The sequence below is a fragment of the Lycorma delicatula genome, chromosome 8 (assembly GCF_047948215.1).
Source record: "Lycorma delicatula isolate Av1 chromosome 8, ASM4794821v1, whole genome shotgun sequence".
In the NCBI taxonomy this organism is placed as follows: Eukaryota; Metazoa; Arthropoda; class Insecta; order Hemiptera; family Fulgoridae; genus Lycorma; species Lycorma delicatula.
Window position 1 is genome coordinate 99,003,301 of NC_134462.1, and position 26,375 is coordinate 99,029,675.

At 28.9% G+C, this 26,375-nt stretch overlaps 1 protein-coding gene across 1 annotated transcript in view; it reads right to left on the reverse strand.

Annotated features, from left to right (window-relative positions):
• LanA (laminin subunit alpha) overlaps positions 1-26,375 on the reverse strand; it is a 267,274-nt gene that overhangs the window by 11,352 nt on the left and 229,547 nt on the right. Inside the window, exons 48-55 of the mRNA XM_075372885.1 lie at positions 23,788-23,952; positions 15,475-15,642; positions 14,183-14,499; positions 12,397-12,653; positions 7,874-7,969; positions 7,235-7,372; positions 2,794-2,963; positions 199-462 (exon numbers count right to left, since the gene is read on the reverse strand). Coding sequence (XP_075229000.1) covers positions 199-462; positions 2,794-2,963; positions 7,235-7,372; positions 7,874-7,969; positions 12,397-12,653; positions 14,183-14,499; positions 15,475-15,642; positions 23,788-23,952 — 1,575 coding nt within the window. The remainder of the gene's footprint in view (positions 1-198; positions 463-2,793; positions 2,964-7,234; positions 7,373-7,873; positions 7,970-12,396; positions 12,654-14,182; positions 14,500-15,474; positions 15,643-23,787; positions 23,953-26,375) is intronic.

Consider the following 26,375-nt stretch of genomic DNA (forward strand, 5'->3'; position numbering starts at 1 on the left):
ATGAGATGGAAGGTTGCTGAGAAAGAGTTTGAGGTATAACCAGTTGGAAGGAGCAGTAGAGTGTAGTGGGGAAGAGAATAATGAAATAGATAGTATAAAATAAGGAGAGTTGGAGAGGTTTATGTTTTAAGCAAACCCAGTTAACAGTTGGAAACTGTACAAGGCAGTAATAATAATTGTAACAATTACAAGACTTACAAAAAGGTTCATTTTCATTGTAGTTTTAGAATCATCCGATATGAAAGGATCAACAAAACCACCAATGAACAATGGCTGATTATTAACATTAATTGTTTTTGTTGAACCTTGTGATTCACCTTCGGCAACAACTTCATTATCGATTAGCAATTTTCCTTCAGTCGCATTACGATAAAACGTGATGGAATGCCATTCACCATCATTGACTACTTTTTTACTAAGTAATGTAGCAGATCCAGAACCACAGTTGAAACGATAATTAACCTAAAAGAAAATCATTAATATTAAAAAAAATTATTTGCCAAAAAAATTCATTTTTTATCTATGAAATCATGATACACCAATAAAATAAAAGACATTTTTCAAGAGAAAATTTTGATGAAAATATAAGTTGCTTGTAAACTAATATTCATACATGAATATTGTGTATTAAAGCATGCGTATTTAGATATGCATACTGTTTGCACAAAAAACACAGAAATGTGTAGTTTTCTATGTTATTACAACATTCAGTCTAATTTTTAAAAATATACAGTACAGATATTTTAAAACAATCTGATGGAAGTATCATAAAAATTAAACAGCATCCAGTCAAGGTGAGAGAGTCTCTGATAAGAATTGACTGAATTATTTTAATATATGTTTCTTTTTTTAAATTAAACTGATGATGTGAATAACTATAAAAGTAGTCAGGTAAACGTCATCATTTTACTTTTTGGACGTTTATGTAATAAATTAGATAGATAGATGTATTCTCAGTTGATTTATATACAAATAGTAGAATGTATCTTAGTATCAAACTTTATGAAAAATAATTCCTTTTTTATAAATTATTCTTATTTATAATAATTACTCGACTATTAAAGTTAATTTAAAATAATTATAATATTTCATTTCTTCATATAACTTTTGATGATTTTTTTACTGAAAATCATTTTTTCTAAGAATAACTTGAAAATTAATAAAATTAAATGAAGGAATTTGAAATGTCAATGTATACATTTAATTTTAATTGTAATTAATAACTTCTAGTAGATTATTACTTAAATAACAGTGGGTTCAGTTCTTATTTAAATTATATTTGAATATTTGGGTAACAGGTAACAGTAACTTTTTTTGATTAATGATCTTAAAAAAGATGATTTAAAGATATAAAAATTCCAACAAAAAAAGATTCTGATGCAATAAGCATACTAATTTCTCCCACTTAATAACTTCAGCTATCAAACCAAAACAGGTTTACTTAAAAATGTTACAGGTAAACTAAATTTGGATCCTTTACAAAGTAATCTATCCTGGAATGATACAACTATCTTACATCATTTTGCTCTATTTCATACCTCATTACTATCATTATTAATAGGTTGTAGATTGATATCTTTCTGAACCATACAGTAAAAACAACCCATTTTATCACCCATAAAGTGTAAAAACATCACGTTTAAATGTTGGTTTATTTTTAAAAACAAAAAGTCTCTCTGAGGCCAAAAGTCAATCCACTAACTAAGGAGGATGTGACCAACTATTAAGAAGAAATTCTTGATGCAAAACTACTTTGAAGTTGAAAACAATTATTAACAAGTTCTAGTTGAATCCAAATAATTAAACCTTTTATTTTTACCTTCATTTTTAAGTTTCATAGACTATGTACATTTTGAATGAGATAACTGAGTTTGATCTCAGCTCTAAGACTGCTTTTATTTGCTGTGAAGATTCTTGACAAGTCAGTAGATATCTTTGTAGATGACTGGTATCCTAATAGATTATAATTGATCTAGTTATAAAGAGTTAATCTGATCATTTTTTTAATAAAAAAAAAAAAAAAAAACTATATATGTCAATTATTGATTGATAGTCAACATACAGTTGGTATCAAAATCACAACTGATGAACACTGTTCAGATTCATGCATTACAACTGTATGCAACTTCTAATTAATATCACCAATAAAGACTGTATGAACAGCAATGACTGAAATGTCAATAGTGACAGTAATAATTTAATGATCAGCTTGAACAAGTTGTTTTGTCGATGTATTTAACAGATGTATACGGCTATCCATATTTATTTGTTATTTCGACTGAAAATGGGCATTTTTAAAACAAAAGAATTACTGGAGAACTTTGTTTGGCTGATGGTGATATAAATGCTGATTTACAAAAAGGTTTCAAATGTCTCAGTTGTAGATTCATAAAGTTTACTGCAAAAAAATTTGAATACAACCAGATTTTCTGCAGTTAGTGTTACAGTACATAATTTTATGAACTGTGTCTTACCAATTCACAGGCAAAGAGCCGAACCATTAAATTACCAGACTCTTTTTAATATTGATTCTGAGATTCCAGGATCAATATTAAAACTACTGCTTTACTCTTAGTCTACTACTCTACTCTACTAATATTAATACTCTTAGTCTACTCTTGCAGTGTAAACTAGCAAGAGTTTTACCTACCCGCTAACTGTAGCATTTATGTTACCATAATTATCCATAATGAGATTCCTCATAAGCCAGGTCTTATAATTCCTTATGTTCCATATTTTACAAGTACACTTCTTTTAAATAATTAAATTTTATTATTTTGAATATATACTTACATTTCCATCCTTCAAAAATAATGCAATGAAATCAATATGTCGTGCATCACTTATGTAAAATATTAAACCATCTGTTGCAATTGTTTTTATATCGACAGAAAATTCATGTTTGTTTTTATAGAATCTAGGTAAAAGATTATTATATTCAAATCGGCTGTGTCTCTGAGTACCTGAAAATAAAATAATAATAATCAAATGAAAATAATGTAGAATCAAAATGTAATTTGGAATTGTTGCTAAAATATATACAGATACTATAAATTCATACATAAAACAAGTTTATGACTTTTTGAAAAAATAAATAGCTGTATATACATTATACTTCCCATTAATGATAAAAAATTTGGGAAAAAATAAATCATTACTTTTAGAGAAAATGATTAGTGCCAGTTTACCTCCAATGTCTTCATGTGTCCCAGGCGTAAGAAAGACCGGGATAAATTATGTGAAGCACTAAATTATTCTATTCTTACGAGGGAAAATGTATTACGTATGCAGAAGGTAAAAAAAAAAAAATAGAAAAAAATTGGTTTATTAGGTATCATACATCTTATCACTACTCTTCTTCAAAGTTATTTGTTCATACATTTTATCTACAACTAGAAACATTAATATAAGTTTTTAGTGTCTCCAGCACTTTCTTTTTCAATTCATTAATATCAGTCAAATACTAGGTATATTTTTTAATCAAAAAGATTCATCCAATTTCAAAAGGCTTTAACTCTGCAATCATTTTCTACTAACAAATGTATCATATGGCAAACAAAAGATGTTGAGGATCTAACAGAACTTTGGATGTAGCCCACAATGGCCACTTATTGTGCCAGCCAAGAGCTAGCTGTTCAACATATGACTGTCTGGCCTGTTTTGTGGTGATGTTTTTTATTCAAAATGTATAGGATTCAATTAATATAACCCCTCCACGGAGGTGATTAATAACGATGTATGGAGTTTTGTGACTTCATCCTTGACAAAAGGTGATACTTTTCTTTCATGTTTAGTATTCAGTGATGAAGCCACGTTTCATCCGAGTGGAAAGGTGAACCACAAAACGTAAGGATGGGGATCAGACCCATTACATACAACAATTGATATGAGAGAAATTTTCCAAAAGCTAATGTCTTCTTAAGAAAACTCATTTCCTAAGAAACAGTTTACAGTTCATTCTGTTTTTTTTTATGGGAAACAGTGTTATGGCAATATTACAACACATCAAGTCGTTTGATCTAACTGTCTGTGATTTTCTCTTGGGAGAGTTTGTGAAAGACACCTCCATTTATGTGCACCCTCTTTCAGCAACTGTGAAACGGCATAACAATAGCAGTGCTGCAGTGACACCAGACATGATTGTTCTAGTAGGGGAAGGATTTAACTGTCATGTAGGTGTATGCCATGTTTCCAGAGAAGACCATATTGAGAATTTACCACTTTTTCTATTTAGCTTCTGGAACCATTGTAAAGTTAATACCTTACAATGGTTATCCTTCAGAGGATATGTATAAATGTAAATGAAGTGTAGTCTTGTACAGTCTCAGATCAACCATTCCTGAGATGTGTGGCTAATTGAAACGCATCCACTAAAGAACACCAGTATCCACAACCTAGTATTCAAATCCATGTAAAAGTAACTGGCTTTACTAGGATTTGAACCTTAGAATTCTCTGTTTATATTCATCTGTTTAAAAAGGAAAGCCTTTTGAAATCAGATGATTCTTTTTGATACAATCTGCATTTTCACTTCATTTGGGATTCATACTAGGGTAAAAAATATAAAAAAACGCATAGCAAGATATTAATAGGGAAATGAAGAAGAAGGTTGTCATGATTATGTGCCAAAAACTACTGCACATTACGAGCTACATTGACAAGGTCTTGTTGCACTGAAGTTTCCAATCACTGTTGCTTCACTCTCGACTTTTCTCAACCCACTATCGTGTAATCTTTTCAACTGCTTCAAACAAAATTTTTGTTTTGAACGATTTCATTAACATTCTTAACACTGAATTAGTTCTCCAGACCTTCTTAGATTTTGGTGGATTCAGGGTTTTCATCAGGTAGATGCTTATTTTGTTTTCAGTTCATATGCAACCAGATCTCATTTTTGAACTTTTGAGTCATTTTGAACTTGTTCCTTGAAATGAAAAAAATTATTATTGTGATCGGCTAGAACAAATAAGGAAACAGTTTTTCAGAAACACACTTTATTTTCAAATATTCTATTAACTGTCATGATTAGAATGTTAATAATATTTCTAAAATTTATAAGTAATAATTTATCTGACTTATGATTTTGTTGTTATTGTTTAAAACAACACAAGAAATTTATCACTCACAATGAGGTTGTTAGAAACTTAAAATAATTAAAAGAACACAATTATAAATAAGAATGAATTCTGTTAACATTTACAAAATATGAACTCCACGACACCAAAATCTGATGAATTTTTAAACAATGATCTTTATTTATTATCAGGATCTTGAAAAGAAGCTGTAACAGCAAGGAACCAACCTTTGATGTCACATGATGATTGTTAAAGTTAGTGACATTAAGCAGTATACTGTACAATATCTATTCAATATTTTTGTAATATTAGTATGCTTTTTGAATATTAGCAAAGTATTTATTTGTTTACAAATACGTAAAAGTTTACAAAGTTTCTTCCTGACAAACTTTATTAGCATATAATAATTTAGTAATAAAAAAATAAAGAAAGTAAATAAAAAAAAATTAATAATAATAATAAGACAGAAAAAATACATAAAACATAGTCTGTATTCTGTAATTAATCTGTACAGCACTTAATTTAACATTTTTTTGAAAATTGTTTCATCCTGTCAAAAAAAGTACCAATTTAATGGATAAACTCAAACATCTATTAAAATAAGAATTGACAAAATGAATAGTCCTGACTCTCATACGATGAAAAGTGAAATCTTGACTAAAACAAAAGTGCTTGAAAAGCTATAAATGACCAAACATCAGAAATATCCGCTGGTCTATTAATAATTTTATATAAAAATAGCAAAGATAATAAGTCAAGCCTAATTTTTATTGATAGCATCTATTAAACATAGATATCGAGTCTGTAGAAAAATCAAATGGACAACAGATATAAAACTTTTTAAAATGCAAGAAACATAGGAAGTTATTCTGCAATACTTCAATATAAACAATATAATTTGTTGGTAAGGATTATTATTGTTTCTGATTTAATTACCTATATATATAAAAATCAATGCTTGTTTGTCTGTCTGTTCCAACTTAATTCGAGATCTACCAGACAGATTTGTCTAAAATTTTGCACACCTACACTTTGAAGCCCTGCGGTGAACATAGGATAATTTTGTTGGACTTCCGACATAACGAAATTTAAAACATTTTATTTCTTCCTTAAAGCTTATTTAATTTTCAAAATGATTTTGATTTTCAAGAAAAATTTAATTTTTAGCTAACATTTTTTTGAATTGATTAATTTTGAAAAGGACTGAGGTTTTAATGTACAGTTATTCCTAAGTTTCAATTGATTTAGCGCACATGCATATGTAATTTTTACGATTCATTCATTTACAATTTTTTACAGCTATTTAAAAAGATAAATAAATAGCTGCTTTTGTTTATCATGTGTGTGTTACTAATTTAAAGTGTGTAAAGTATTTAACTGCAATCTTTTAAATTCTGTAATCTATTTTCAAAACATCATACCATGCCTAAAAGACATTCTTCAATCGGGAGAAATACAAAAAAAGTACGTATGATGAAAACTGTTCGTGCGGCAGAGACTGAAGACGAAAGACAGTCAAGATTGGAAAGTGACCGAATACACACAGCCCAATCCCGTTCGACTGAAACAACTGAGCAACGGGAAATGCGATATGTCACCGTTACTGTATGTGTGACTGACTGCACCTGCCTCCGGTTACTTGACTAATAAATATAAAATAAAAAGATTGACCACCACGGGAAACGCAAGTAACCATATAGCGCGAGCGAAGCTGCGACTGGGAGCTAGTATTATATAAAATAAAGTTTTAATATGTTCTATGCTACTAAAATATTATGTATTTCTGATGATAAAATAATAATATGCTACAGAAGTAGTTTGTGTTTAATGAAGAGAGATCTAATTTGTGCATCACATTCAACTTTCATTTATTTTTGGGCTCTTTAATATGTTCTCCACTGTAATAGAAAAATAACATATAACTGATAAATAATATTGGTGATTAAAATTTTTGATAATTCCAAAGATTATCTCTCATTTTCATATCTTCATTATAGTGCATTAATCAGAAAAAAAAACATAAACATCATGTTTTGATTGTTAGAAATGGGCTACATTTAATAACAGTAGTGTTAAAGGCTATTAACTAGGTAAAAAAAAATTAATTAATAAAAAACTAGGAAATTTTCAGAAATGGGAAAGTAATTAACAACACTTACCAAATCTATGACCACTCATTGGAGAATATGCATCTGGATCACTCGCTGGGTACAAAGGCAAAGCGCACTCACCTGCTGGCGTTGGACTTGGTGTAAGTGTGGTTATTGCTGGTGGAGGTAATGTTGGAGGTACATCAACTGCAATTAAAAAAAAAAAATTGTAGTTGAGATTATGTTACCAGTTTATAATTTCATAAAATGAAAACCATAAAACAATCTTCATTTCTTTAATAATGTTATAATAAATTTCATAATGTTAAATACAAGCTAGTGAATGGGAATAAAGTAATGAATCTCAAACACATGATTACCAAATTTAAAAAATAATGCCACTAGTGTAACAACACTAGCTGAGATCAATTTAAAAGCAGCAGCACAAATGCTGAGGATGGTCACTATAACATTTTTTAAAGTATTTTTTATTAAAAACATTCTATTTCAGAATTTTGTTCAATTTATAGTTACAAAATTTTTAAATTTAAATTAATATCATTGATGATCATTATGGACAAGAAAACATAGTAAACTTCTGAAGTTTAAAATTTTCTATTAAGCACCTGAATTATGATTAAAAAAATCATTCTAATTATTTTCAATTAAAAATAAATACTTTACATATAAATGTATACTTTTTCTGACCTGGATAATCAGACACTTCTTCATTAACATCAATCACTTCTTGTGATTCTTCAGGCTTGGTTGTTTCATCTAGTTCAATCAAGGGTGGTGGTGGACCTAAAAAAACATTCAATAAATGATAATAACCATTTGTAAAGTTCAGTTTAAATAATATTAACAATTGTAATAGAAAAAACTCTGATGTGGACACATGACTTCCTTGAACGCCTATTAAATTACATACACACATTTTTTTAAAATGAAAAGTACATAAAAAAATTTATTTCATTACTAACTTCTGATATTTTTTCATATTTTTATTTTGTTTTTTTTTATTAGTGAATTAATATTGTAATTATTTATACAATCAGAGGTTAATAATTATTAATAAATTTATCTATTTAAATTACAAAAAAGGAGATGAAGTCTGAATTGAACTGATGTGCTTCCCCTTGTAACATCCAAATATTTCATTAATTAAAATTTTATTTGGCTATAACTCTGGAACCAATGAAAATAAATACCATTTATGATATATTGTTGAAAAGATCTCAATGAGGACTTATTACTACACTTAAGAAAAAGTCCAAAATCTAATTTTTTGGGATTTTCGGCTTTTTTTGGACATTTTTTGTGCAGTCAATTACAATCAAAATGGGAGGTGCACAACTAGCTGTTACAACAGTCCTAAATAAAAATTTTCAACATCCTACACAAAATTGTTTTTGAGTTATAAGAGAAACATATGCACATACGTATGTATCTACAGACGTCACACCGAAACTAGTCTAAATGGATTCGGGGATTGTCAAAATGGATATTTTCATTGAAATATGAAAACTGAAACTTTTCGCGACCACAATATTTTCCTTACTTTGTACAAGGAAGTAAACAAAGCTTCTGCACTTTATTTTTAATAAAAATACCTACATCATCAGTGCTCACTCATTTAAGAACCTTTAACCTCAAGCAGTAAAATAAATATAAAATTCAATATGATATTTAAAAAAAATATTACTGTTATGAAATGGAAGAAATACCAATCCCAACAAATCATATTAAAATAATTATAGTGGTCAGTTCTGACTTTAAATAACTAAATGAATATTGAAATATAAATTTAAAAAAACAATCAAGAAGGCTCTAACCAGTAAAATAATGCTAAGTAGTGTAATTGCAGAACCAAAGAAGCAAGAAATAATTGAGAGCGAGCTAGATGACTGGACAAAACATATGAAAAAATGTCTGCAAAAAATAAAAAAGGTTAGGCGTGCATTGGTGACTTTTTTCACACTACTATACTGCCACTGTTGCTGTCACCAACCAGCAACTGCAAATTACATCAGATGAGTAATTATCATCTTTGAAAACTGTGATTTTTATCATCATTTGTTGATATAGATTGTGAGGAGGCAGCTGAGTTATGTGCACTTGTAATAGGAATTAAAAATTAAAGAAAAAAGTACTGTGGTGGAGCAAGAAATTCTTTAAAAGAAAATTTTACCTAATGTTTTATAAACTCCAATCCTATTCCAAAAATCTCTTTGGGGATTTTCATTTAAATTTAAGAGTTTCTATATTTGCTGCTTATTTTGAACTCTGTTATTACTTATCAAAATAAAAATATTCCATAATCAATTCTATTCAAAGAGAATCACTGTAACTTAGTTGTAAGTTTTATTAAATAAATGAATATTTATGAGATTATTCTGATGAATTGAAGTCTCTCAGTAATTTGTACATTTACTTTATGTGTTATTTTGAGTTTCCATTGTGTAAGTAATTTGAATTAATTTTAAAAGTAATTAATTATTTACTACTAATTTACTTTCAGTATTTGTTATGACAAGTCAAGTAAAATAATCTGATAAATAGAACACTGTAGTGAAAACATCCCTGATACTGAATCTTTAATCTAAAAATAAGTCACATGAACTAAATGCTATAAATACGTAAAAAATAAGCTAATATATTAAAAAATGTGACAAATTATTTCATGTCTTTATACTCATTCATTATTCTAAAATCAACTGATAATTTTGAATGTTATACAGTTCCAATACCTAACAATAAATATTAATTTATAAAAAATTTACTGTGCAAATAAAAAAAAAGAAGAAGTTTAATAAGATTAAAAATAAAAATTAGTGTGATGTGCCTATTGAAAAACAAAAGTTATAAGCCAAAACTGTAACGCCAGTTATGGAATCAAATCAAATATCAGAATCAGAAACAGTAGTTAGTGAGGGTTGTGGTGTGTATAAATATATATACACACACATACACATATTTATATATAGATAAAAGTATAGGTAGGAGAAGCAAAATAACGGAGCACACTGTAGACAGACAACTGCAGAAAAGCTGGACTTTTTTGTAACCCTACATGTCGAACATGCTTCGGTGACAATTGTCAAAATTGTCCTCCTATTACTGACCAAGAGGAGGAGGTCGACAGTGATGACAGTTATTGTGATGATCCATAGAGTTACATAATAAAATGTGGTACTTATAATGTAATAAAATTTTTATTTATCTTCTTTACTCATTTTATAATTTTAGTTTTTAATTTTAAGTAAACATGATTGTTAATTTTAATAACGAGGCTGATTTGTAAGGTTTGGAATATTGCAATAAATTATAAATTACATTATTTATAATGTAAATTAATAATAATTACATTATTTATAATGTAAATTAATAATAATTACATTATTTTATAAATTAAATTATTTACATTAATTATAATTACATTATTTAAAAGTTTATAATTCATTATAGTGCACCACTAAAATATTTTAAGCTGTAAAAACTAACATTTTTTCATCATTAGGGTGGATTCTAAGGGTTGCAATGTTGTAACGCATCATAAATTATGTTTTAGAATATGGAACACAATGTTTATTCTAAACATTTAAATGATTTTGAGCTAAAAAATATTACATTTATAATTTTAACAATTTTTTTTCATAAGGGGAGGTTGATAAGGGTTGAAATGTGGGAATAAATCATAAATTATATTATAAATAGTAAAGGTATTTTAATTCATTATAAATACACCATTAAAACATTTCAAACTTGAACTTTGAACTAATTTTTTTTTTAATTTCATCATAAGGAGTGGTGTTTAATGGTTGAAACGTACTAAAACATCATAAATTATATTCCACAACATAAAAGAATGTTTATTCTATGTATTTAAACATGATTTCAATCTATGAAACATTTAAATCTATGGTTTTTGAATTTTTTTTAACAAGGGGTAGTTTTCACTCCCAAAAAACAAAAATCACATATCAGGAACATATAACTTTTGAAGCAGAGGGTTAAATATGCTTAATTACAAATTTTCATGAAAATCGATGTTGTCTGAAAGAATTCTGAGGTAATACTCTATTTTTATTCTCAAACACTGGACTATTCATCCAAGCCATTCACTATCTAAAATTTATTCCTTCAGAACAACAAATAGATGTGCCTAACATTCATAACTGACTTGAAGGGGAGAAAGCCCAACAAAAATTAACTCCTCTTTATTCAGTTTTATTCTTGCTGCACTCTGCGATAGCTGCTGATGTATGATGAAATGAATTTATCTTTTGTAACATGTAAAAAAATGTTGTGTTTGAATGAGACTCTAACCCAGACGAAAGGCAGATATACTACCACTTTGCCACGGAGTCCACCATAAATACATGGCTTGCATATTTCTGAATTTTTTTTTCAGTTGTGAGATTTTTTATCTTTAATCCAAAGAAGTTGGTGTGTGAAAGTCAGATACTTCATACAATTCCAGCAGTGCTCAACGGTTTTCCTTAAGGAGCCTGTTCTTAAGAGACTCTTTAGTACATGGAGGAAAAGCAATTTACTGCAGCATATGTTTGCACAGTAAATAGCCAATTTGTTTATTATTAATATGCTGTTCCCATTCTGTGTAGGTATCCTGATCTGAAGATTTGCATGTGCAGTGGGCACCCATAATCTGAAGAGATCTTGAGGATTTTCTTTGGGTGATATTGGTTGTCTTTTTTATCACTTTCTCATTATCTGCTCCTTTTCTTTCCTCTCAATCTACTTTTAACTAAACAAGAAGTCGACCTATTGATTTTGGTCTAATGGATCTGTGCTAAGAATATAGAGATCTATAGAATTCTTGCATAATTTTTTTTAAGTCCCAACCAGAAATATACCAACCTAATCTTTCAAATAAGTAATAGAGTCCAATATTCTAATGTGTAAGCTAATTTTTAATACCAAATTTTATACAATGATTATACGTTAAATTGTTTCCACAGTTGGTACTCTGGGAACCAATTCATGTGTGCAGGTATGCATACAGAGATATACAAAATATGTAACCATGATTTTAGTATTTTTGAACCCAGGAAAGCTAAAAACACAAAGAAACAAAAAATTCTCCATGTTTTTGATACAGTCTATAATAATTGCGAAAGGAAAAGACTGAATATTCTATAATTTAGATAATAATTTAAATTAATTCTAATAAAATATTTTTAAATATTAACATTTAAAATAAAAATTACCTCTGTCAATAATTGGTGGGGGAGGAGGCGGTCTTCGAAGAAGTATTTTAGGTGTGTCAATAATACATTTACCGACAATAGCTGAGGGAATTTCACTTAAATTACCAAAATTAACAATGGCACCATTTAATGTAGCATCTCCAATACAACCAGAAAACTGTGGAGAAATTGCAAGACCTGCATCCTCATTTGATGAAACTCCTCCAAAAAATAAATTACCATGCAATAAACGAATTGGCCTTGGTATTTCTTCAGAACTGCAAAAGAGATTAATCATGAAAATAAGTACATTACATTTACTTCAAACTGCTATTATAAACCTAAAAAGAATGTGCTAAAACCTAAACAGAAACTGTATAACAGATACTAAGGAAATAAACAATGGTCTTTGAACCCAAGAATGTGCTAGCCACGATCTTGCGTGTTGAAAAATTTGTTTTCCTTTTCTCAGAGGGGAGTTGCAATGTTTCTGCTATATTTTTACTTTTTTCAATCTATTAGTAAAATGTTTGACTTAAGTCTCATCACATGTTACCTTGTAATTATGAGTATGCTGAATTAAAAAAATGTGTCTCCGCTTTAAAAAAAAAAATCAAAGAAGTTTGATTTTTGGTGTCTTGCCTGCATAGTTTTTCTAATTATTTGGTGTAAAAAGGTATGTAGTTGATAACATTTAAAAGTTTTCAGATGGTAAGTGTTAGTATTAAAATCGAATTTCTTAAACTTGTATTTGTTTTTATCATGTTATTTTACATAAATTTTCTTAGAATTAAATTCTCAGCAAGTCTTGATAATAGATTTTAAGCATTTATTAATCATTTAATAAAGTTCTTGTATTATTAACATAAAATACATGTTTTTCTAAATAGAATTAAATTTTTTCTAACTTTTCTTTGTTTTATTCAACTTATCTTAGATCATTTTGTTCAGAATTAAATTCTCAACAAGGTTTTGTTTAAAAGTTTTTTAAGTTTATTATCCATTTAACAAAGTTATTTATGCTAGTCAAACATAAAAGCAGGGTCTTTTACCCCAATTTATTGGATTTCATCCAACATTTCTCAAAAACTACTGCAGGTGCAATTCTTGATTTATTTTATTTTTCAGGTAAAAAACCATACGAAATCACTTATTCTGCCCTTTAATTAACATCTTAAAAATTTCAATTGAACCTCATTTCACCGGCGTAGCTGAAATCCAAGCGAAATTTTTCACTTGTAATTTGCAAACCAAGTATTTTAGGACGTATCTTTCCCATTATTTTCATGAGTAGAATAGGTTGTGAAAGTTCCAGGAGAACTTTGTGATACGCCTGTATGTAGAATTTAGAAATAAATGTTTCTAGATGATTTATGCACCTTCATGTACTTAAATGATTCATGATTCTTAAATTTTGTTATCTGAGCTATTATATCTGCTTATTTTTAGTATTTTTTTTTTTTTATATGAAAGTCATATCAATGCAACTTATGTATTTATTATTTTACCAGTTTTTATTTTTATTCTTATCTGTTTTTGTTGTTGGTATCTCTCAGTTTAATCAGTAAAAGTACATTTGTTACTGACTTCTTTCTAACTAAAATTTTTCTTTTCCATTCTGTTTTATTTTTATTTGTTTTCATTTACAATCAAAATTATTGTTAATTCATTGAATTAAAGGGAAGATATTTTGGCTGTATACATGTGTGCATTCACCAAAATTACATTATTTAACAATTACATAAAAATATTTAAGATTTTAAAATTACCTAATTTATTTGAATAAATAAAATAAAAACATTCTGACCTGAAGGAATCATAGTCATCGATATCAAGCATAAGAGCATCTGGATTATGAGTAGCAACAACAACATGCCACTGGCCATCATCAAAGCGTGTACCAGTACTTGTTTTCACTTCTGTTCCACCACTATTAAATACTAATATACCATCCTCAATAGTTAATAAAGCACCTGATCCACCATTAGATGCGTAAGCTATTAAACCCTTTGGTGCGGTCGTCTTAAATCTTAATATAATTTGTATTATATTGTCTTGAGCCATAACATTTTGTACACGAGCATATCCTCTAGCACCAGCTTCAAAAGATACTAAACCAGAAAACTAAAACAGAAAGATAAAGAAAAAATTATTAGATTTAACTAATTTTGCTAGTTTATTTTTTAATTTATGAAAATCAATATTAACAAACTTTAAATTTTTTTTGACACTTCTATTTGCCATGCTTTCATAATGTTTTTTCAGATATGATCCCACATTTGAATATGAGAATAAATATGCAAAAGTTTAAATTTTATTAAATAAAATATTCATTAGATATTTTTGTAGATTTGTGATATTAACTATACATTTATTTTTAAACAACTATTTTTTTTTAAACATTTATCTAAGTTATGCGCATTATGCGCTTTTGGAGAGTGTTTGGTCTGTACTAAAATATTGTTTAAAAATTCAGATATATATTTTTCAGTATTATCCAATTATAGTACTTGTACTAAGCATAGTCTTGTTAAGTACTTATGTAGATTTAGCAACATTGTAGCTGTAATGATCTTTATTTAATTATTTTACTTCATTGTGAATAAAAAAGTATGTAGTACAACATTTCAGAATGTGGTCTTTAAGCTTAGTATAAAACGTGCCCACTATTTTTTTAATGTTATAAGTTTTTAAAGTTAGCATATCATTACATTCAACACTACAATTGCTCAACCACTCTGTGGCAGAGTGGTAACATCTCATATTTCATCCGCAGAATCCTGGGTACTAATCACATCCATTGTGGCACTTTTTTATATCCTAAAAAAATTCCATTTTATATTCCCATACACAAAATTTGAGCTTATATAGTAAACTAATCACCAACTTCAGAAAGAACTCAGAAAAAAGTACGTGCCAAAAAACTAAAAAATTTAAAGTGCAAAAAAACATTTTTCAAAATGGATTGACCGTAGTCACTGAGACTGCAGTAAAAGTTCTTTCACTCCCTTTTAGATATTGCTAAATTTGCATGAGTATATATGTACATGCATTTATTTAGGTATGTATAAGCTAATATATGCAAAAACATAATCAAACCTTGGCTGGACAACCAGGCCTTATGTCAAGAGCATTTTTATTTTTATTCAAATCAACAATTGTTCCATCGATTTGAACTTCATCCAAACATCCATCAAAATCTGCATTAGTTACATCAGCAATATCATGTTGTCTTGGGTATCCACCCATGTAAATGTCATCAGATACCTAAAAATAAAAATGCCCATAAATATTAACATAACTTACAAAAAATAAATAAATAAAGAGTGCATGAAGAACATTAAATATAAATCAAAATTTCTAAAAACTAAATATGGTAAAATAAAAGCAAAGAGGGCAGAAGCTGTTTCAGTAGTTGTTAAGTGCGTAGGTCAGGAGGAGTTAATGGTCATACAAACATTACTCAATCTTCTGAATACTGCACAGCTAAAAGCAATGGAAAAACTACAGCTGTTTTTGTTTTTCAAGAAAATATAGCTTTCTGCATTTTCATGTAACAAAGATGGAGTAAAAATTAAAAAATAACATTCTACAAGTTGGAGCGTGTAATATTAGAAACCTAAAAAAATTTGGTAAGTTAGGAAATTTAAAGAGGGAAATGGGTAGGTAAAATGTAGATGTAGTAGGAATTAGTGAGGTTCAGTGGGAAGAGGAAAATGACTTTTGGTCAAGTGATTTTAGAATAATTAACTCAGCGTTAAATAAAGGGCAGGCAGAAGTAGGCTTCATAATGAACAAGACGATAGGGAAGAGAGTAGAGTATTTCAAAAAGCTTAGCGATAGAATCATTGTAATCAGGATAAAATCAAAACCTAAGCCAACAATGATTGTTAATGTCTATATGCCTATAAGTGCCCATTATGATGAATGATGATGATGTTCAGTGTGTATATGAAGAAATTGACAAAGCAATTAAACACATAAAAGGGGATAAAAATTTAATAATAGTTGGAGATTGGAATGCAAGCACTGGAAAAGGCAAGGAAGGAAATATTGTGACTATAGGCTGGGCAAAAGGAATGAAAGAGGGGACCAACTTATTTGGTTTTCCATGAAGTATAATCTAGTAATTGCCAACACCCAGTTTAAAAATCTTAATAGAAAAATATACAAATGGAAAAAAGCCAGGCAGTACTGCAAGGTATCAGATATATTAATACACAGTTAAGCAAAAATTTAGAAATCAACTCGTCAACTGCAAAGCATATCAGGAGCAGACATTGATAGTGACAATGAAATGTAGATTGGGTTTCAAAAAACTAAAGAAAAGGTGTCAGATGAATCGGTAGAATTTAGAGAAGCTTGAGGAAGAGGTGGTAAAGAAGATTTTTGAGAAGGACATCGCAAGAGGTCTGATTAAAAAAAAAATAAGGTAGAAAATATAGAAGAATGGGAAAATGTTAAAAAGGAAATTCTTAAATCAGCAGAAGTGAACTTAGAAAGAATAAAGAGAACTGATAGAAAACCTTGGATATCAGAGGATATATTGCAGCTGATGGATGAACGTAGAAAGTATAAGAATGCTAGTGATGAAGAAGGTAAAAGAAACTATTGATAATTAAGAAATACTATAAACAGGAAGTGCAAGTTAGTGAAAGAAGAGTGGATTAAAGAAAAGTGTTCAGAAGTGGAAAGAGAAATGATCATTGGTAAAATAGATGGAGCATACAGAAAAGTTAAGGAGAATTTTGTGGTCTGAAAATTTTGTGAATACTGAAATCTGAATTTAATAGAGCATTAAAGGATTTGAATGGCAGAAAGGCTCCTGGGATAGACAGGATACCTGCAGAATTACTGCGCAGTGCAGGTGAGAAAGTGATAGATTCAAACTGGTGTGTAATATGTATGAAAAAGAGGTTCCATCAGACTTCAGAAAAATTATTATTGTCAAGATAGAAAAGAAAGCAGGAGCAAAGAAAAATGTGAAGAATACAGAACAATTAGCTTAACTACTCATGCATAAAAAATCTTAACTAGAATTCTGTACAGAAGGATTGAGAGGAGATTGGAAGTGTTAGGAGAAGACCAATTTGGTTTCAGGAAAAGTGTAGGGACAAGGAAAGCAATTTTAGGTCTTAGATTAATAGTAGAATGAAGATTAAAGAAAAAAACCAACATACATGGCTTTCCTATACTTAGAAAAGGCATTTGATAATAAAGACTGAAATAAAATGTTCAACATTTTAAAAAGTTTGGGGTTCAACTATAGAAATAGAAGAACAATTGCTAACATTTACAGGAACCAAACTGTAATTGAGGAGCATAAGAAAGAAGCAATAAAGGGAGCCTGACAAAGATGTTCCCTATCCCCATTACTTTTTAATTTTTACGTAGAACTAGCAGTTAATGATGTTAAAGAACAATTTAAATCTGGAGTAATAGCACAAGGTTAAAAGAAAAAGATGCTATGATTTGCTGATGATATAGTAATTCTAGCCAAGAGTAAAAAAGATTTAGAAGAAACAATGAATGGCATGGATGAAGTCCTTCGCAAGAACTACCAGAGTAATGAAATGTAGTAAAAATGAAGTAGATGGACCACTGAATATAAAAATACGATGAGATAAGACTATGGAGGTAAAAGAATTTTGTTATTGGGAAGTAGAATTACTAAAGATGGAAAAAGCAGAAGCAATATAAAATGCCGAATAGCACAGAAGAAATGAGCTTTTAGTTAGAAATATAATTTGCTTACATGAAAAATTAATTTAAATATCAGGAAAGCATTTTTGAAAGTAAATGTTTGGAGCATAATTTTATATGGAAGTTAAACTTGAATGATTGGAGTACCTGAGAAGAAAAGATTAGAAGCTTTTGAAATGTGGTGCTATAGGAGAATGTTAAAAATCAGATAAATTGACAAATGAAGAGGTGTTACGGCAAATAGATGAAGAAAGAAGCATTTGGAAAAATATAGTTAAAAGAAGAGACAGACTTATAGGCCACATATTAAGGAATCCTGGAATAGTGGCTTTAATATTGGACGGACAGATAGAAGGAAAAAATTGTGCAGGCAGGCAATGTTTGGAGTATGTAAAACAAATTGTTAGAGATGTAGGATGTAGGTGGAATACTAAAATGAAACAACTGGCACTAAATAAAGAATCTTGAAGAGCTGCATCAAACCAGTCAAGTGACTGAAGACAAAAAGAAATTTTAAGTTTTATAAAATCTATCATAAATTCTTTAATCCAGTATTGCATATTCAAAATTGAAATTATATATATAAAACAAAATATTAAATATGAGTTAGAGTAAAAAATAAAGAAACATAAGAGAAATATGAAATACAACAAAGCACATGCCATACTAAATACATGAAACTTGTTATAATGATTAACTGACACACTTAAAGTCCATGCTCCAAGAGTATCACAAATAACAATGCTCCAAGTATGGTGGTGCATGAATCACATAAACACTTGTACTCATAGCTTGTCATGGGCCATTCCAAACTCGCGTGCAAACATCCATGTTAGTGGCCCAGTATTGTCTTATTAGACAGTAAGTTCTACCTCATTGCTGTCACAGGTGAATATTATTTAATAACACTGATAAACATAATTTTTGTTTCCTAACATACAATACATGATTATAATCTGTTTATTTTTTATGCTAAAAACAAATATGAACCCAGAATGAATCTTTCTATCACCCACCATTTTTGAAAAATTTTTAAATTTTAATTAAAGGATTTTTTTCATTTTTCAACGTATAGTTAGCATTTTAAGCTCCTTTATTGTATTTTGTAAGCTCATTTTTTATTGTTTAATTTTGTTAACATAATTTATAAGCTATAAATAAACAATACCAGACAAAGAATTAAATCATATCAGAGTCGCATATTATGACATCATATCTAATACTGAAGAGTGAGCCTTCATGGACAAGAGTCTCTGCAGGTCAAAACATGTAGCTGAAAACATAGCTGTGTTGTTAGTATTAAGCACTGGATTTAGGAATGAATTAATTTTGTTCAGTTTTTTGCTGTCTAAAGTTTGTTAACAGTGCAGTGTCATAATAGCCTTGAAATTGTGTAAATGATGTGGATGCCTTTTGTTATGTATATGGTGAGTTTACCATAAAATCAAATATAAAAAGAATTACAATTTTAATTAAAAAAGCATTTCATTTGTACTTTTAGTGTAAAATTGGTGATCAGGATAAGACATGGGCTCCTCATATAGTGTGTACCAATTGTTCTGTTTATTTAAAAGGATGGCTGAAAGGTACATGGAAGGCTTTGCCATTTGGTGTAAACCAAAGGATCATGTAACTGACTATTTGTTTAACAAATGTGTTTGGAATTTCTAAAAAAATCTAAATTTACTGTAAAATATCCTTCATTGCAATCTGCAATCACGCCTGTACCTAACAGTGAAATTATTCCAATTCCTGAGCCACTTGTGAATGTGTGTTTCGAAAGCAGCAATGAAGTATCAGGCAGTACTGAAGAAGATAACAATGATTTTGATTTTGAATTATCTTCCAATAAGCCACATCTTATATCACAAGGTGAATTAAATAACTTAGTTAGGGAATTAAATTTATCAAAAAATCAAGATGAACTGTTACAATCAAGACTGCAAGGTTGGAATTTACTTAAAAAAAATACAAAAATTTAGTGCTTTCGAAGCCGACAAAAAGAACTTTCTCAGTACTTTATTGATGAAAGTAATTTTGTTTAGTGCAAAAATATTGATGAGCTTATGTTCCACTTAGGACAAGTTTATAAACCTGAGGACTGGCGCCTTTTCATAGGTTTGTCCAAGTATAGTTTAAAAGTGGTTCTACTACATAACAGTAACAAATATCTTTCGACACCAATCGCTTATAGTATTAATTTGAAAGAGACAAATGATGTGATGAAAGACGTTCTTGAAAATATAAATTATAAAAAACATAGCTGGAACATATTTGGTGATTTGAAAGTTGTAACTATTTCATTAGGCATGCAGTTAGGCTATACAAGTACATGTGTTTTCTTTGTGAATGGGACAACCAAGCTAGGGATAAACATTATGTTACCAATGAGTGGAAGAAATGAGATAACTTAACTCCAAACTGGAAAAATATTATTCATGAGCCCTTACTTGAACCCAAAAAAAATATTTTTACCCCATCCATATCAAGCTAGGACTAATGAAAAATTTAATAAAAGCAATGAGTAAGGATAGTCCCGGATTTTTATATATCAGGCAGAAATTTCCAAATGTAAGGGAATGAAAAATTAAAGAAGGAATATTTGTTGGTCCTCAAATAAAAGAATTGGTCAAAGATGATGTATTTAACTAAATGTTAAATAATATATTAAGTGCAGCTTGGGCTTCATTTAAAGACGTTTATAAACATTTTCTCAGCAAACAAAAATCTGACAATTACCATGATATTGCTAATCAACTTCTTACTTCATACAGAGCTATGGAATGTAATATGTCTTTGAAAATAAATATCCTCCACTCATATCTGGATTTTTTCCTGGACAACCTTAGAGATGTAAGTGAAGAACACAGTGAACATTTCCATCAAGACATTTCGGTGGTAGAAAGCCGCTGTAAAGGGAAATGAAATACTAACATGCTAGCCGATTACTGTTGGACATTAATTCGGGATGTGCCTGAGGCTATTTATATAAAAAGAGCATCAGCAAAATTATTCTAACACAGGTATGGTCGTGCAAAATTATAAATTTTACAAATTTTAACTATTTTTTGCCTTAATTTTTTTTGAAGTGTAATTTATTTAAAACCAAGGGTGATACAAAAATTGTATTTTCAGATTTGTAATGTACGCAAAAAAGCAATTCAAGAAATAGTATCACACTTGGAGAAACATTGAAAAAAATCTTTTTTTTTTCTATCTATGTAATTAATAAGTAAATTAAAATAATTACTTGTTAGTATTTATAATTTAAAAAAATATATATCTAGAGAGAAACTTCTGAGAATGTTAAACATTATAAATAAAATAAATAATAAAACTGACGAAAAATCTATTAAAATTTATACTTTTAGAAGTTGCTGCCTAAATTATGTGCTGGTGATAATTAATTGGTGGTAATTTTAAACATGATTAAAACCATAGCATTAAGCTTTTCAGACAGATGTATCATTGCCAATCATCTTGGCAAAATCCTCATTAATTTCAATGAAAGTATTTCTGTTGTGCACTGTGTGAAATCTGTGTGTTTGTGAGATGACAAAATCTGTTTGAAAGATGAAATTGATTTAGTCTGAAAAAAAATCTAATGGGACTTACTTGCTTTGCAACATCTTAATAAAATGCTATGTTTATCATTATTATTAAACATTTATTCATCATCATCATCAAGCATGATGCCTGATGACAGTCTACTTATGCCACTGCTGCCTCCATCCATCGCTGTCCAAACCTTCTCCTTTGTCCCCTTGCAGTTTCCAAGCTTCAGCTTGTCTAAGAACTTCATCCTTCTTCTTCCTTGCTTCCTTTCTTCTTCTACTGACTCTTCTAATGCAATTTTTAAGATTTCCCTTCCTCTAACACCATGTTCTAATTAATTTTTTTTGTACTTCCTGCATAAATTATCTTTCTTTTTTAATCCTGTTCATTACTTCCTCATTCTTCACCTTACCTGTCCAACTTACTCTTGCCATTCTTTTCCTTATTCAAACCTCAAAAGCCTCAATCCTCTCCCTCTTCCTCATTGTCCATACTACACTTCCGTAAAAGACACGCCACACATGGCATTTGGCTAACCTCTCCCTTAACTCTAAGTCCAGAATTCATTACATAGTAATTTCCTCTTCTTAATGAAAGCTTTCTTTGCCACTGCTATTCTTCCATTTATCTCTATTGGACACTACCGGTCCTAACACTATAATCCCTGAATATCTGTAATTTTTTTATTTTTTTATTATTCCTTCATTTGTTTTTACACTAAGTCCCCTTTTTGATTACTTCCATTACCTTAGTTTTTATTAGAATTATCTTCATTTGAAACTCATTCATTTCTTCAGGAATGTTAATCGTTTGAAGCATGAGTGTGCCATTTATATAGTATACTTATACATGTAGGCTTAAGCCTACGTATTAGTTTATGAAAAAACTTCATTGCCCAATGAATCATTTTAAAAGATTTTCTCACTGATTTATTTATAATAGAATTAAAAGATTTTATTTTTTTACAGACACAATATTACTTTATTAAAGATATAAATCTAAATGATGTTTTAAACAATAAAAAAGTCCAAATTTTTTTGCATTTTCAATTAATGAGTAAATAAATATTTGCTCAAATAATTTTCATTAATGCTTAATGGACTGTGATTTATTTTGTACTTATTTTTTATGTTTAGTGTCAAGTATTTGCTTTAATATTATTTCATTCCATTATGTTTTAAATAATTAATTACTGAAAACATAAAGAATAAATACAAAATAAATCACAATCCAATAAAAACTAATGAAAATTATTTGAGCAAATATTTATTTATTACACAATATTTCTTTATTTGCACATCCATTTTTTTATTTTATAAATAACTGTGTATTTTGTGAAGTTATTCTGATCAAGGTTTTACAACAGTTTTACTTCATCCAACTAGGCAAATCCTTTTATAATCTGGAGTAGAACAGCATACCTACCCAATTCTATCACAATCTCCAAAATTTATTTCTACATACTTATCAGTCTAAAAGATTTATTTAGGAATTAAAAAGTTGTAATTTTTTGCTTTTAATTTGACATTGCCTTCTAAAAATAAAATTTTAAGCAGTTGAACATTTTTTTTGGTTTTTTTAGTATTTATTTTAACTGGATTTTTTTAAATGTTATTTTTAATTTTTAAGTAACAATAAAAAACAATAACAGCAATAATTAAAAAAAAATAATAATAATTTAGATAATCTGCAAAAAAATGTAACCTGAATGAAAAAAATTCACCTTTGAAAATAATTAAAAGGTTAGAAACCTGCTTTATGATAAAAATATGAAAAGGAACGCAGATAAATGATGTGATGATGTGAACTAAGGCTCTTTGGAAAGCAGGAATATTTATTATTTTTATCCTCAGTTTTCAACTGATCTTCAATTGTTGTATAACAAAATCTTAAATATCAGAATCACACTGGATATATGCAATAAAGATAAAATATGAAATATCTTCAAATTGTTTTTTCAGACAATGTAAAAAATCTGTTGAAGGAAATTCCTCTACAAGAATAAAAGAATAAGAAAGAAAACATACTGATAGAATTAGAAACTAACCTTTTAAGTGAAGTTTCCTAAAATTGTTTATAAAAAACATTCACGATCTTTAAACAAATATTCTTTGTTTATAGAAAAAATATTTTAATGAAATGATAAGCATTTACCTCAAGATTTAATGAGTCACCAGGAGATGTATTCTGTTCAATAGTTTCTCCGTCAATTTTCAGGACTCCAGTCTTATTAACTCTAGCTGCTTCAACTGAATGCCACTCGTTATCATTGTACTCCTTCGATGAAGAAAGAGTTAAAATTCCACTACCAAGATTGTACTACAATAAATGAAAATAAAATAATTAATGGAACATATTTAGAATTATATGATTTGATATTCATTTGCTTTATTAAAAAGAAAATAGTGTTAATTGAATACAACATAGAGAAAAAATAAAATAAAAACCATTTCATACATTCCTTGGTTTATAAAAATCCAATTTACAAATCTTCAGTTCTATAAAAAAAATAATTTATAGTTATTGTCTATAGCTTGCGTGTTTCTCTTTATAAACAAAATAAAAAAAATTGTGTGTGCTTTGGTTCAAAATCTAGAGCAGATGTCACAGTTACAACCAAGCAGCAAAAAATCCATCCAGAAAATGAAGAGCAAGCATTCACCGAACTTGCCGAATGTTAAAATCCACCAGAAAGTAATTGCAGATCGACTTGGTGAAACTGCTTCAATGAAAACTTATTCCCAAAAATGTACACAGTACATTAGTTAAGTTTACAATATACTGTATTAAAAAAAAAAATATCCACAGAATATTAAATTACAAAAATTTTTTAAAAATTCCTGAATCTGGACAGCATTAAGAAATTCAAAACTTTTATAAAATGAAATACAATGCATTGGTGAATTGTATTATCATATATGAATCAAACCAAATATAATTCATTCTCATCTTTGTCTAGCAATTAAATTTCTATCTTGTAACTTCATTTTGTTTTCATAAGAAATTGTAAAGGATAAAATGAAGGAGATCCACTCTTAATTAGATTTGTAAATATTTTGGTTTCTTAAAATACTGAAGTAATGTTAGTTGTATCTAGGTTTGTTTTATACAACCCATCAGGTTGGTCTAGTGGTTAACGCGTCTTCCCAAATCAGCTGATTTGGAAAGTTGAGAGTTACAGCGTTCAAGTCCTAGTAAAGCCAGTTATTTTTACACGGATTTGAATACTAGATCGTGGATACCGGTGTTCTTTGGTGGTTGGGTTTCAATTAACCACACATCTCAGGAATGGTCGAACTAAGAATGTACAAGACTACACTTCATTTACACGCATACATATCATCCTCATTCATCCTCTGAAGTATTATCTAATTGGTAGTTACCGGAGGCTAAACAGGAAAAAGAAAGGTTTGTTTTATATAACCCATCGCTTGGTCTAGTGGTGAACGTGTTTTCCCAAATCAGCTGATTTGGAAGTCGAGAGTTCCAGTGTTCAAGTCCTAGTAAAGTGAGTTATTTTTACACGGATTTGAATACTAGATCGTGGATACAGGTGTTCTTTGGTGGTTGAGTTTCAATTTACCACATATATCAGGAATGGTCGAACTGAGACTACAAGACTACACTTCATTTGCACTCATACATATCATCCACATTCATCCTCTGAAGTATTAACTGAATGGTAATTACCAGAGGCTAAACAGGAAAAAAAGAAAAGGTTTGTTTTACATAGTAAAGACAGTTACTTTTATATGGATTTAAATACTAGATCATGGATACTGGTGTTCTTTGGTGGTTGGGTTTCAATTAATCACACATCTCAGAAATGGTTGACCTGAGACTGTACAAGACTATACTTCACTCATACATATCATCCTCATTCATCCTCTGAAGTAATACCTGACGATGATTCCCGGAGGCTAAACAGGAAAAAAGGTTTGTTTTATAAATTAATTCAGCTCTTATTAATACAAGTATTATTTCAAATAATTATGCATTTTGTTAGGGTACTACATACAGATACCTGTAATTAGTTTCTTTCAATTAAAGTGAGAAGTAAAATTTTACAATAAAAAAAAATTAATATATTTCTCAGTCAGTTGATAAATTTTCACTTAATGAACAAATCTTCAAGAACAAATAGTGTTTTTAAATAAGGATGAATAGTTAGAAGTGGCAAATTAACTTAATTAGATATTTCTCTAAATGATGTGACTGTACTGTTAAACATATTAGAGGAATTTTCCAGTTGTGCATTACTGCAATTCTGTAACAAGGAAACATTTGTTGAGGAGGTGGTAGAAGACATGAATAATTGACGACCCACTTCTGATTCATACAAAGACTTTCCAAAGATTTTGACTTGGCTGAAGACACTTTAACTATTTTAAAATCAAATGCTCCAAAATTTCAAGCTATGTATGGCATCTGATACAACATATTATGGTTGATATCAAGTACTACATAGAATTCTACAACAGAATGATTAAAAACAGTAAAGTGCATCTTATTAAAATTTTATTATATAACTAAAATATATTATTTTAATATATTAGTGATTTCTTCTAAATAATACGACATAAGAAGAACAGAAGCAAACAACAATCTTCCACATCAAATTGTAAATAGTAAACTTTATTCGTTTATTAAACTATAGTAATGAAGAATTTTTATACTTAGTTTTTGACTTATTACACTATGTAAAAATTAACTTTATTTTTTACAACCTATTACTTAAATAC